The following is a 14,739-nucleotide window of genomic DNA, read 5'->3' on the forward strand; positions in this document are numbered from 1 at the left end:
GCATTTAATACAGAAAATAATGCATGATACCCAGTTTTATGTCATAACTAAGTTTGCATAAAATATTTGGCCCATTTATAAATAAGGATGTCATAAGTGGGATTTTTTGTGTGGATTCCTTTAATTTTGGGTGATAGTTGTACACAGTATCTATGTTCATAGAGCATTCTTAGAAAGGTACATAATATGGCAAATCATTCAATCATTCTCCCTTCTCTGCGGATGCTGAGGCCCTTCAGAGAAAAAAAAAGTATGGGTCTGCTTTCTTTAAAGGGGGAAGAAAAGTGGCAGGATTAAGTCTGCATGTCAAACTTCTTTGTTGCAGGAATTGCATTTGACAGCTGTCTCCTCTTAGATTTGGAACTGGTTCCAGTGAATACTCAGGTCTCTGCATAATATAGTAGCCATTTTCCTTCCTTCATCTGCAGGAGGAGCCGGCTTCGTGAGACCTGAGTAGAAGGTATGGAGTAGACTCTGTCATTCTTCAAGAACTGAAGGTTTTGGTAGGGAGATTGTTGTTTATGAAGAGCTAATTTGTGTGCAGTCTGTCTTCTTGGTTGTGAAAGGGAGGTAATGTGAATTCTGACGTGCTCTACTTCTGCTGTCCCCTCCCTGCCAAGATTAAATTGTTGCCAGTTCATTGGTTTTCAAATACTTCATTTACTGCATTTTAAAACAGGTCCATTGGGAGTACATGAGCCTTTTAAAATGCCTTTGAATGTAGATCCTGCTGTAGATATACTCTAAACTCTTACTTGTATGCAAAGTACGATGTTTATGGTCTGCCTTTTTAGATTTTTACAATAAAAGGTGGTCAGTTTAGGAACTGCGGGCAGAGTCATTTGCCCATGGGCAAAAGAGTGGTTTCTCTGAGCTATGGCTACAATTTACAGATTTATCCTTGGTAGTTTTGAAAAAATACTGCGTACCAGGGACCTACTTTTAATAGATATGAGCCAGGGAATTGTGTTGAGCATTCCTCAAGTGAAAGAAGTGTTTACTCTAGAACTTTATGTAGTATTGAAAATGAAGGAAAAGGACAATTCCAGATAAAGGAAATACACATAATATAAAAATCTAAATATACAGGTAACGAAAATTGCAATTTTTTGTTTCAATTGTACATGTTAGATTTCATTCAGTAATTTCATATAAGATCTGTCAAAATTATTTATATTCTTCCTGGGCAGTGTGCAGAAGTTACATATTTTAATAAAAATAATGTATATAAATTGAGTGACATGAAAAAATACCTAGAGCGCACAGTTAACTCATTTTGCACCATTATTTTTTCTTTTAATTTTCCAGTTTTTAATTGTAACTGTTTACTCCATTAAAAATTATTTCCAACAAATAGCAAGTGTTTAAGAGGATTGTTAAGAAATTGATCTATACTATTCTATGCGAAGCAGAAATCCACTGGGGCTCATTGAAGTTCTTTCTAGATGTCTTTTCTGTAGCAGAAACAGTGTCCGAGGCAAAAAACTACAAAACTATACATGTCTTGGATTTTCCATCCTCTGCACTTCCGCCACCACCTCCAGCTGCATTTTCAGCTAAAAACAGAGAAGGAAAGTAAAGTGAGTATTTTCTGTTAATTTTAGCTGCTCTAATTTCTTCTTAAAAAGGTGTTGCTTTTGTGATAAATATATTATGTGTGTTTGACCTTCTGAAAATTGAATGTGCTTTCACTACTTGTCTGGGAAAATGGAATAAGAAACAATAACACATGCTATATATACATATGTGTATATAGTGTAGCAGTTGATACCAACATTTCTCAAAGGATCAAACACAAACTGAACCACTCTTACTGGAAAGTTTCAGTAGTTAAATATATGTAACTCTGTCCCACACATACAAAACTGAGGTATGCAAGCCGTGCAAAAGAAATAAACTCTTGGATCAATATAATCTGTGAATCTATTTTTGAAGCAGATGATACAAAAACTTTAATTTGACCTAATTGTATAAGCCTTTATCCAACCCTGCATGAATCCCTCTGTAATTACCAATTAAGAGAGAGAGACAGTTTTTATGTTTGTTACCTATAGCTGCTGATTCTGTTACTGTCTCTCTCAAATGATTCCACAGATGTTCATTGGTCATAGTTAAGATTCTTTCAATGTAATAAATTGCGTTTCCAGGTTCATTTAAGGTAAGAAACCAATATTAGAATTAAAACTTACATTTGAAAGCTGTGGATCACCATGTTACTAAGTCATTTTCGACCCTTTCCACCTGCATTGAAACATGTCACATAATCAGTGGCCTACCCTCTGTAATTTGTGGATATAATCAACATTATGTTACTAACTATGTATTTTATGTTCTTAGTTTAATATACTGTATTCTGTTTTAGTTTCTGTTCTGAACTTTCCGCTGTAGTGGTTCAGCAAATATGTTTATTTTGTTTTCTGTCTACTGAATGGCTAAGAATAGCCAGGTCAGTGTGATCTAGAGAAACTTCTGTGGTTCAGTATGTATCAAATTATTGTTTGTATGAACTGACTTAACAAACCTATATATTTACATGGCCTTGATTTGACAGTGTCAGATCTGTTCTTCACAAATGTGCATGGCCTCATTCTAGTGCGCATTTAAAAAGATGCAGAATAATTCACTTATATTTTGTGATACCAGCTATGATATGCAAAGGTCAGATCCTTAGCTCCTGCAAATCGGTCTGTCCGTGCTTGCCTGTGTAAGGTTCCTTGTGGGAAAATACTTCTTTCCGTAAGTCAGTGACGTAAGTGATTCCAAAATATCAATGATGTAAGATGGTCCTAACTTCAAGTGGGAGTAGAAATACCTGAGTCTTACTAAACGTATAATTTAATTTTTATTTAAGAACCTTATGCTTAAGGGCATAGGATCACACTTTAGGAACTATACTCTTTGCCAAGAAAGCAAATGTATAAGGAGGTTTGTGTATAGGTCCCGGGTTGTTTTGGTTTGTTTTGCTGGTATTTCTGTAAAGTTCAGATGCTTACATTCCAGCGTAAGGAAAGAGTACTTTGTTCATACTCACAACCAGCTAGTTCTCAGCAATAAATTAATCTTAAATAAATAAGGTGATATGATTAATTGCAAAAAAGTGTCTTTAAAAATAAATTTGGGAGACAATGGGGTGGGCAAAATTTCTGTGAAAGTGTGGTTAAGTGGTATCACAGTGTGAGCAGGCCAAAATATTTCTTGTAATTTTATTACAATAATAATATCTGACTCATTTCATTAAACTTCTCTTTCAAAAATCTGCTTTGATTAAATCATGTAACATACAGTACTTTTTTAACCACTTTGCAACAGCTTTTTTTAATTTTATCATTTACTTTAGGAGCCAATAACTCTCTAGTTCCACTTCACACTCTGACAGTAACTTGATGGATGGCCTTGAGTAGCCTCTCTTTTGTGTGAATTGTGAAGAATACTCACCTATTTCCCACAGACACTGATTAACAAATAAATTATTCAGTACTGTTTTATGTTTTAAAGATATGAAACACATACTTAGAGTAAACTAACTTTTCTTCTTCAAACTAGCTGTCAGTAAATCATTGTGTAGCAATCACAACTGTTCTTGTTTTAATTTCTGAACCTTTTCAGTCATCTCAGCTGATTGGCAGACCTGTTGACCTGCTGTTTCACATGCAATACAGAATAAAAATAACTGACTCATTTCACTCTTACACTTCTCAGTTTCTATAACAACAGATTCTCTTCTAGGTGATCGTACGCAGAACCATACTTTCAATTTTAGGACTTGGGCTGTCTTAGGAAGATTAGTGTTAAATTTGTAATATGAGAGAGTGTATTTCAGCTAAGAAACTGATGGTAGGGAACTCGAGCCAAAAGCTTTATCCTAAACTTGGAAGAGAAGTGGGGATTTGCACTCCTTTTTTATGTTCCAGATGCACACTATCCATTCCCATCTCTTTTCCTTATGCTTTTCATTTTCAACTTAAACAAAGCTCTGGAATACATTTGGGGCTGATGTCACACAGAATTTTGATACATCTCTAGTATTTCAGGTGACTGCAGCATTCACAGATAAGCAAGTGTTTAATTACATTCAGTTTTAAGTCTTAAGACAAAAGAAATTTTACATTCCCTTTACTTTTGTGATGGTCATATTTTCTATAAATCTGCAGTTTAGAAAAGTAAGTCAGTGTACTGGATTTGTGTAATCTTTAAAGGTTAGTCCTCTTCCAAGTAAAGATAAAGTTAATTTGGCTAATTCAGAACTTGCATACCAGTAGTATAAAGTTTAATAGAATATTGCAGAAGTGCATGCATGTGTGAATTTGAGAGAGAGAATATGTTGACTGCCTTACAAAGATATCTAAATGAAAACCTTAGAAGTTACTTAACCTTTTTTGGCAGCTGCTTCTTCTTCCTTTTTCTTTTGTTCCTCAATAACTTTCATCTTCTCTTCATATTCATCGGCTCGTGTTTTCCATTCAACCCTGTTGTTTTGAAGACCATCAAACATAGGTGTAATTTCCTTGTGAAACCTCGAGAATTCCTATACAAACAATTTAAATTAGTAAATTAGAAATTCATAAACAGTGATGATTTGTAAAGTCTGAATTTGTGGAAATACTGCTGCTTTGCAGAGAAAACATTAGCTTTCATTTTTCTATTAAATCTAATTCAGTATGTATGCTAGATTAATTAATTTTATTTGATTTCACAGTTTTTTCAAGCACTTGTTCCAATCTCTGGCAGTGGGTTTTCTGTAGAAGAGAAAAAATTTTAAAAGAAATAGTGTCAGTACCTGCTGGTGCACGTTTGAAAGCATGTTCTTGGCCATGCAGTGGTGGCATATTATTGGAAATACCGTGTTGGGATGATAATGCCCTATTGTGCACATAGTCAGTTAGAAAAGGTCTGAATTATATACTGCACATTTTAGTATCTTCCCTAATCCCACATTTGATAGTCTGATTCATACAATACAAGTATGATACATGATATTTTATCATATGATTATCAGTATCAGGATATAATTAAAAAGTCTAGTATCCTGTAGTATATTCCAAGCAAATGAGGATGTATGTGAAGATGTTAAAATATTACATGTCACTTTTCTGCATGATGTTTTGGGATAATATTAAAAGCTAGACAGGGATTAATACTGTTGGCATTTCAGTGCCTTACAGAAGATCTAGAGTATCTATATTTCCAGAATATTGCAAGTTTCCTATTCCCTTTGCTGTGCCGTTAACTGCTTTCTGTAACCATCCACATGCTGCATACTTATATTAAATGGGACTGTGAAGAATCAGACTGGTCTTTCTAACTCAGTCTTTCAAGGTAGTTACAAAACCTCAGTGCCCTCAAGTTTCACTGAGATGTTAACTTTTTATGAAATTGCTTCACATCTCTTGAATATGCTTTGTGGGAGCAATTCTTCTATGTAACAAACAATTGAAAAATTGTGGCGGTTGTGATCGTTGTTTACCCTGTGATGAAGAGTCCTGCTGCTGTCTATGCTGCTGTCTAGAATTTTTTAACTGCAGCAGTTTGTCACTAATTGTGCCATCAGAACTGCTGCAGCAGGAAAACAAAAAAAAAATTATTCTTACCTTGTACACAAATGTACACACAAAATCTATGAAACCAACTTGGAGCTTAGGTAGTTCATCTCCTTTGTTTCTGTCCATCATAGGCTAGAACAGAATAGCAGTAATTTAGATTATGTAGATATCATGCTTTTTGGTGTGATGATCTAGTAAGCATCATGGACCATTATCTATTCAATGTTTTAATAACAGTTAATATTGCTTAACACAGTTAAATTATTTAGTACTTACAATTGGTTGTTGCTGTAGCACAGTTCGTTCCAGGTCACCTTGCTCCCAGAATTCGTTTGCAACCATGAGGGCAACCTGAATAATCACAATTCAGTGGAAGTGTCAGCAGAAAGCAGTAAATTTAAATAAATAAATAAATAAAAGAACAGGACTTTGCAGATAACATGGAAATGTTGATTAACCAAGAACTGGCATATTATTGTTTACTACTTAACAATTATTACCAACTTCCCTTCCACGAAGACAGGACTTATTTCTTGCTAGCTGCGTTATCTCTGAGTAGTTTAAAAAGTTCTTCAGAAATAGGGAGTTTTAGTCAAATGCAATAGAATTCCACTCTTTAATCCCTGTAGAGATAGTCAAGTACTTCTTTCAAAAATTAAGAGACACTCTCTGGTGTACTTAAGGCTTTTTCCAGCAAATTATCTCTACCAATATTCTGGTGTATGCTGAGTAAATGATAGATTATTGTCAACAGGAACAAGGCAATGTTAGCAACATAATAGAAGGTACTAGAAGATTCTGTTACTTAGAAGGCTTCACAAGCATCTTGCAGTTGTATTTTGATTATGCATTGTTAAAACCTATTCCTGTAAGGCTAAGTGATGAGCTTCAGCATGATGGTCAGTAAGTATTGAAGTACTTGAAGTACTTATGTACAAAGCAGTGTCACACTGTATTACAGAATTTATTTTTAGCATGTTTAAGCTACTTTGAAATGGCACCAAGATCTACAGAATAGACACAATTAATTCAAATTATACTGTTATTAAATCTGTACCTTAAAAATACCTGAAAAATAGCAAAGGTTGGATAGCACAAAAGTAACTGAGTGATATTTAAGGGCAGCTGGAACAGCTGACAGAATCAGGAACGCCAGTTTTAGCTGAAGGGCAAGTAGAGAAGGGTGGAACAACGCAGAGTGGTTGGGGAGAGGTATCATGGAACCCTTCACTCACAGTGACAGAAAAACACATTGTTTTCTGGAAACATAGCTGGGTGCAGGTACTTAAATATCCATAGAATTATAATATGTAATTTTTTTTAAATGACCATGCACCAAATAGGCAGTAAAACAGATGGCAAACGCAGTATTATCTGTTCGAAAAGTACCTACCTTACTTTGGACTTCCCAAGGCTTGGTTATAGCAGATAGGTCACACCCAGTCATCATCATAGCCCTTTGAAAACCCAAACCAAAGTAGGAGTATAGTTAGGATGATGATAGAAAAAAAAAAAAAAAAGTCTAGATTTTTAAAGGAATTTAGATACCTAAGATGTAGATGGATGCACATTTTGCACATTTTGAGAAGATTGTAGACATCTATTTCTAATTTAAAATCATCATTATGCTCATCATCAGACAATAACACCAAGTCTTATTTTATATGTTTAGGTGCCCAAATTCTTTTAAAACGTGGTCCTAGATAACTTACTGAATAAAGAGTAAAATATTAACCACCTACATGATGACTTCTTTTTTGGTTGGATCAATAGATATATATTTAATTGCCTCCTCTTCTGTTTCCATTTTTTCAATTGCATCCACAATCTTTTGAAACATAGTTCTTTTCCTGTTAAAACATACCAATAAACCACATATAGTTCCTGCATTAAAAATGAAATAGAAAACCATATTTCTGATAATTATGCTTTTCCAAAGTAGTATCCTAGTCATAGTAGTATCAAAGTGACACCTTCTTCCTGGTGAACTCAAACTTTTTGGGTAACCTGGCACATCTAGATTTTGCTATATACCACTGACATGTAAAGTATTATGTCAGAATTCCTGACAAAAAAACAAATAACCAATTTCCTAACTCTTAATATTAAACTGTTTGGGGTGACATTCTTATTTCTTTAGTATTACATGTTTGTTACTTCCTGTGACATAATGAATTGGGAAAAATGAAGCAAATACTAATAATGTTCTTCCACTCCCTCCCCTCAAAAATCCAAAGAAGCACTAAGACCTGACTGAGAACAACTCTGAAAAACATAAATGTGTCTTGCTGTTGCTTAATAAATCTTCTCATGTGCATTTAGAATGAATGAAATAATGGAATTACTGTTCACTAAAATTTAGTAACTGCTGTTGAACAACTTACTGAATTGTTTCCTGTCTCCTGGCTTTAAATTGTCCCAGTCATAAGACATCTGGACCAAAACAAAAGGCTTCATATATCTTTAAGGAAAATACCCATTATAAAAGCACATTAAGTCAGTAACTTAGGAACAGGATGGATGATTTGATATTTGGAGTCTTTGGCATATTTAGCACTGGAATCAGCTGATGTCTGCAGTTTTGTTTTTAAACCAGCATCTTAATTTCCATGTCATAAGCATATTCCTATTTAGTATGAGTAATTATATTACGGTGTACTGAATATCACACATGCACACAACCTTACGATCAGGTTACAGAATCCACACTTTTGAAATACAGTGTTTGCTGTAACTAAAAGCATATTTGAATGACCTACTAAATGTATACTAAGTATTATATACATTTATGTGTTCTCTAATTTGAAAGCTTATAATGAATCTAAGAATGTCTCCTTTTTTTACAAGAATTAGACTTAACAATTATAAATATAGCTCTGCACTCTGCATATAAACAACTAAAAACTACAGTTACCAATTGTATAGGATTGACTTTTTTTCAGTAGGAAGTTATACAGAATTTAGTACTTACTTGAAATACAAAGCCAAGTCAGTTGCTATTATTGCAACTTCAAATAAGTGTAGAACAGTTTCAAACTGGCGCTTATTTAGGTTCTGGAAGATGTTTAAACTCTGCAAGATGGAAAGTTTACGAATTGAATTCCTTTTATAACACTGTCTTTGGTTTGTACTATACAGGTTGTCTCAGAATAGTATAACAAAATCGGCCAACTACAGTCCCTAAATTAAAGTAATGCTACAAATGAAAAATTATTCCACTGGTAAAGATGGCCCTTATTCATGGCTAATAAATGGTGAAATAACTGTGTGAAGGTAGGTGGATCTAAGATGCTGCCCCCAGAGGCTGCACAAATAACTGAATCCACAGAGACTCAAACAGTTCAAACAAGTCCTGCTATTGCCATATATAAATTAAAACCAAAGAAAACCACCTGTATTCCACATAATTAGTAAAGAAATGGCAGTTCTTCATAATTTCTCTACAGTTCACATTCCATAATCCTAATTTTCCTAGACGTTTTAAAGCTTCACAGTAGACACCTTTTGCTCCTGTTAACCTGGGTCAGCACAGTTGCCTGCAGTGCTGTTAGCAACCTGCTATAGCAAGTGCAATGGCCTTTTCCTCAGGCGAAGGGAAGGAGAGCAGCACACAGCATTTTTAAGTGTCCTGGTTTTCTTTCCTTCTTTAACTGAGGGGACAATACCTGTGAGAGCACGAGGTGCAGCGATGCCACTGTTGAGAGCCACCAGAGATCCTGACAACTGCTGCAGCAAAGAGCAGGGGTTAGTCCCCGGCATCTCACGTTTGAAAAAGTGCATCGCCGTCAATAAAGGTAAAGGTGGTTTCTGGGGTTTTTTAACTCGTAAATCTTCCGGGTTTTTTATGATCAGTGTGCTACTGGTTAGTCTAAGGATTTATTCTGTGGCCTCATGAGGTCAGGAAATAGCACCCCCACAGGGATTAGAAAATGAAAAATGAGGTTGGAAGTGGGTGCCTGCGACGCTGCTGCGAACAAGTGGGATGGAAGGGGCACATGTGTTCAAGCCTTGCCTGTTAAATCTCTTACTTCCCTGCAAAATATGCAGTGAAGAGTTGTAAATAGTCTCTTCCCTTGTAGCCAGGACAGAGTCAGGCACCACTGAGGGAAGAGTGGCCGATCCCCACCAGAGGAGCAGGGCTCTGCGGGGCAGAGGGCCCTGGTGGGCTGCGCTGCCGCCATTTTGTTGAGCCTGAGGAGGCCGTGGTGGGGAGCCTTGCCTCCATGGCTGCTGGGGAAGGGCAGCTGAGGGCCTCTGCCTGATTCAGGGAAGATCAGTAATGGGAGCTGCAGCAGAGCCTCATGATACTGCATCTGTTTTAGCAAGGTAAGGTGGGGGGGCGGTCTGGCCTGGGGGTAAGGGGGACCTCCATAAACAGCTCCATCCCTTTGCTCCTCAGCTGCCAGAGCCAGCAGCTGAACTCGGACGTCCTGAACCAGGGCCAGCAGTTTAATTACAACATTTAGTATGTATGTATTGTATCTTCTGCTTTGGTTTCAATATCGGCTGTTTTGTGGAAGTGGAAAAAACCTGAGGAGTGTGAGTGAGACCCAGAGGAAAAGCTTTTCTATCTTGACTGAGTCTATTTCTGGTGGAATTACTGATGTTTTTCTAAAAGTGGACAATGCATAAGAATTTGGCTTAAACTTCTGAATGTTAGCCTAATTTCTTAATCTGGACCTAGAGGAATGAATGAGACATGGTGAAATTTGGAACATTATAATTTAATTGGATCTTTTGTGTGCAGAAGGTTCATGCAGACATACCTCATCTTGCAGTAAGGTTTTACTGTACTCTAGGTGATGCCTTTCTAAAATGGAAGAGCCATGAAGTTTTGCCAACGGAGCAGCTGACCTGTTGAAAAAGAAGCAATTCTTTATAATATTTTTGAGGCAATATTTTTTATTCAGGATTCAGATTTTTAGGGTTAAAATGCTTCTGATCTGCATGTTCAGTAGTTTATATATCTTAACCATTGGTATGATGCAGAGCAAAAAAACATACTTGCTTGCCTTCACTGTTGTGACTGAGTAATGATGGAAATTGGAGAGCACTGGGTGTTCAGAGCCCACTGAAGTCAAAGGCATGGTTAGGTGCCTCAAAATTCAAAACCTGTGTTTTTTGAAACATGCCTCTATTTTGTCTTGCATGTTCAGTTTTGCTGTTTGTTTAATCTGTGCACCTTCTGTATACTTTAAAAATAGCCTTTATGCATCTTTTAGTATTTATTGTGTGGCATGGCTTTTGAACTCTTGTCTGTCTGTAATGGCTGTGGGCTATGTGCCCTGTGATTCTAACTTACTGTAAGTAGGTTAAATCTAAAATAATAGTATAATGGAGTTTAATTCCTCTAATGCCCTTGGCCTCCTCCCCTCCCCCCAAGTCACCGTTTTATGGACTGCACAAGTTCTGACAGCTCAGGTGTGTTCAGTCTTATCACAGAGCACCAAGCATTCCTCTGACATTGGGCTAATCTTCAAGCAGAGGAAATTCTGCGTCAGACCATGGTAGTGGGAGGAAGGGAGAAGTGTCCTATCTGCATAGGCTCCAGGTGGTTCTGCATATTTGGAAATGTATTTTCCTCCTTTCTTTCCTTGGATAATAACTCCATTCCTCAGATAACCCAAGGCGGATTGCTACATGCTACCTGTATTTTCTGACTTGTGATTAGGACTGTCATGGTAAAGCCTGATGACTTTTATAAATAGCTTTACTGCATATGACCTCACGTACAGGGCTTTCAGCTAGGGAAGACCACAGTAGGAAGATTTAAAACCTCCCTTAAACTTATTTGGATGAGAGGCAATCCGCTGAATAAGAATCAGCATCTGTCATTCTCTCTCTCCTACGTCACCTGGAGAATCCCTGAGAATAATCAGAAAACCCCTCGCGTCACTGCTCCAGCATGCAGGCTGAAATGCCTGTCCTGGGAGGAGTGTAGTCAGGGTCAGAGGAGGAGGATGAATCATTCTGGAGATACAGTTGGTGGGAAACTGTATTCAGAAAGTCTTCTGGTACATGTGACATTCTGAGAAACCTGTGTTCTCTGGCTAGCAAATAGAAACTAGCCCTAGCATCACTTAAAAGACCAAATGATAGATTGTTCACTCTTCAGGAGAAGAGTGGGTCTCATCATGATATGTAATGTTGCAATAAAAAGGTAAGTTTAAAACAAAATGAATTAATATTGTTTTATAACAAGTATCTACTAATTAATATTGTTTCATAACAAACAAGGGGAAAATCACAAATAAATCCTTTAGAATATTTTCTCAGGAAAAAAGGAGCATGAATTGCAAAGCTTAACCTCATGATGTGTAACTTACTGGCATGTGGACCCAGTGGCAGAACACAAGCTCTTAGGTCAGAGTCCTGTATAACACGAGGAGATTACACTTCAGGAAAGAACCTACATCAATCAGTAAACTGAGTGGAGGGGGAACAACTGAGCTAGTCAAATCGGTCAGTAAAAAACAGAGAAAAAGAATGCATCTTAAATCCTGTCTCCCTCTAAACTGGCCCTTGCCTATGCCACATTCTGAATCCTTCTCCAGAAAAGTGCTTATGCCCTGTATTGAAAAAAGTAATCCAGTTAGGGATTTTAATTTACTTTTCTCATTTCTTTGTGGCCTCATGTGCATGAGGCTCTGCTACAGTCCAAGCACTGCAAGAGCTTAGCCTCTTTTAAAAATTAATTGCAGCTCCAGGAGATCCTTCTAAGATTCTGCTTTTGGATCTTGTCTTTGTGTTTCAGCTGTCATGACAAGGAATCTTCCATAGGATAAATGTTCATTCATGCCACATGAATATGGAATATATACCTTATGTTTTTGCAAGATTTGACATGGTTTTTTCATTTGCCACTAAAAACACTACCTATCCATATATTTGAGCATTTGTACTTACTTCATCTGATACAAGTTATTTGTCCCTCTGTGATCAATATCATGGCAGAAAGCAGCAGCAACCATGGCAAAGGCTTCTAGATCAGTATAGTATTTCTTTATTTTGCCTGTCTGTAAAAGAAAACAGACTATTCTGAGTGTGCACCTTCCTGAATTTTCCAATTGGAATTGAAAGGAAAACTAAATAATGAATGTAAGGTTAATATTAGCAACATTACCATCAGCAGAGTAAACATTGTTTGTCCCACATTGAATCCGTGTCGCCAGTTATGGTAAGTGATGTCTCGATAACCCTTCCTGACTGTGTACATCCATCTTGTAAGGACCTATTATGAACAAAAGTGGTTAAGACTGTGTTGTTAATTGAAACAAAATGATGGAATTCCTATAAAGTTATTGGGATGTACTATGAAATGACTGTAATAATGTGCAAGTTCTATGAAAATAATTGCTTTTCATTGAATTAAACATGGAAACAGCAAATTGTTCTTACGTAAATGCATGTTGATTTAATTCCTTCCTTAGCTCACACAATTTCAGGATTAGTTTTAAGTCTTTATGACAAATATGCAAATGTTTAATTAAGAATGGAAGATTGTTATCCATACCACTGGTATGTTAGTATTGCCTACTTCCATATTAAAGTATCTGCAGTCAGCTATTTTTCTTCTATCTTTAAAGAAATATAAACAAGCCAAAATAAATCAGACCTCAGCTGGGACTTTGAACTTTTCAACAACATTTATCTCAAAGAACAGTCGTATTCCACAAGTTATCAGGCCATGCTCTGTAACAGGAAAGTCACTGAAGCGGAATTCATACAGTTCTAAATCTTTTGGATCAGGTAATTCTTCTTTCTGTTAGGAAAAGTCAAAAACACAAGAGTTTTTCTGGCAAGAACGAAGTTGGAAAAACTTTTTTGTATTCTCTTCTGACTTCAGTAGAAACATTGCCTAAGGACAGTATGCTTACTACATCTTCAAAGGCCTCAGGTTTCAGTACAAACTAACGTGTATTAAGTTATGAAACACAATGGTGACACTGCTGGCTTTCTTCTCAAAGAGGATAGGTAAAAGTCTTGGCCAGATGATGTTTGTTCCTAGTCTGAATTCCGACACAATCTGTTGTGACCATCTCAACATTTCCTTAGTTCAGAAATCTCAGGCCTTGGAATTTCTCCTTCCTGTTATAAAATCCTATGATTCTCCCACTTACAGCCTGGTCTCAAAACTGCAATTTGTCTTTTTCACAACCAAAATTATTCTTGTTAAGTGTTGTTCTTCCCTTTTGGATCTTATGAATAGTGATGAATATAGTGACCAAAAACAACCTGTCTAGAACAAAACATTTGTTACTTTTACAGTTGAATGAAGTATAACAACATTTTTTTTAGTAACAGAAGGCTTGCTTGCATGCCTACCCACTCATAGCCTTGTTTTCTCTTAGAGAGACTATAGGCAAGCAAAGATTCCTGTATATTTTTTGACCTCTGGAGTGCTGGTGGTTTGCTTCTGCTCCATAACCAACTTTCAAAATTAGTCTGTCTTACCTTGTCTCCTGTGACAGTCTCTCTTTGTCTGTGATAGCCTATATACACTTAATAGACAAACCTGTAAAGTTGATTTGGCACATGGAAAGTGGACTGGAAATTCCTACAAGATCAGATCTTATTTGTGTTCTCATTTGTCTGCTTGCAGTAGATTCTTGACTCTTTGGCTCTTGAATGATCTCAGTATATGCATAAAGTAAAAAATGTTACAATGCTTAAACATACAAAGCATATAGTATTCATGGTTATTATAGCTTATTTCAAATCCCTTAGAGTCATTTACTTTCTAGTGCTATAGTTGCTGGTGATTCTGTCCTAGTCACTGCCTTTCTGTAGTTTACAACAGTCTATTCTGAACAATCCTGACCACTGATGAAAATAAGGGATCATTCCAGAAGTAGTGGACTGTATAAGTGCATAATCTTTTCGCCATGTACTAAATTTCATTAGAAGGTGCCTGGATGCTATTCAGGGATTTTTCTCTCTCTGAAGGGCAGATACAGAGCTTAGGCCAGCTCTTCCTTGTACTGAAGAACCTCCATAAAACATACACTAAATTCTAAAATGCAGAGGATACGGAAGTTAAGAAGCCTGTATTAAATTTAAATTGCTTATTTTGTATACATTATATAGATTCACATTGAATAGCCTAACTGGTAGTAGCAATATTAGTGAACTGTTCTGTAAAACTTTTCATCTATATATCCCAAAGCCTAGGGAGAGCAGTATTATGTTTCAGAGGATG

The 14,739-nt window shown here is 36.5% G+C and overlaps 1 protein-coding gene across 3 annotated transcripts in view; it reads right to left on the bottom strand.

Annotated features, from left to right (window-relative positions):
- Nucleotides 1-1,485: 1,485 nt before the first annotated feature.
- Nucleotides 1,486-14,739, bottom strand: part of PDE6C (phosphodiesterase 6C) — a 30,163-nt gene continuing 16,909 nt past the window's right edge. Inside the window, exons 12-22 of one of the 3 annotated variants that reach the window (XM_059821254.1) lie at nucleotides 13,156-13,302; nucleotides 12,664-12,771; nucleotides 12,447-12,556; nucleotides 10,307-10,394; nucleotides 8,512-8,612; nucleotides 7,283-7,390; nucleotides 6,934-6,997; nucleotides 5,817-5,891; nucleotides 5,589-5,672; nucleotides 4,372-4,525; nucleotides 1,486-1,544 (exon numbers count right to left, since the gene is read on the bottom strand). In XM_059821254.1, the coding sequence (XP_059677237.1) occupies nucleotides 1,486-1,544; nucleotides 4,372-4,525; nucleotides 5,589-5,672; nucleotides 5,817-5,891; nucleotides 6,934-6,997; nucleotides 7,283-7,390; nucleotides 8,512-8,612; nucleotides 10,307-10,394; nucleotides 12,447-12,556; nucleotides 12,664-12,771; nucleotides 13,156-13,302 (1,098 nt within the window). Of the gene's footprint in view, nucleotides 1,557-2,221; nucleotides 2,242-4,371; nucleotides 4,526-5,588; nucleotides 5,673-5,816; nucleotides 5,892-6,933; nucleotides 6,998-7,282; nucleotides 7,391-8,511; nucleotides 8,613-10,306; nucleotides 10,395-12,446; nucleotides 12,557-12,663; nucleotides 12,772-13,155; nucleotides 13,303-14,739 lie in introns of those variants that run through there. The other 2 variants (XM_009808264.2, XM_059821256.1) reach the window with 2 other exon arrangements.

This window comes from Gavia stellata, chromosome 9 (genome assembly GCF_030936135.1).
Source record: "Gavia stellata isolate bGavSte3 chromosome 9, bGavSte3.hap2, whole genome shotgun sequence".
In the NCBI taxonomy this organism is placed as follows: Eukaryota; Metazoa; Chordata; class Aves; order Gaviiformes; family Gaviidae; genus Gavia; species Gavia stellata.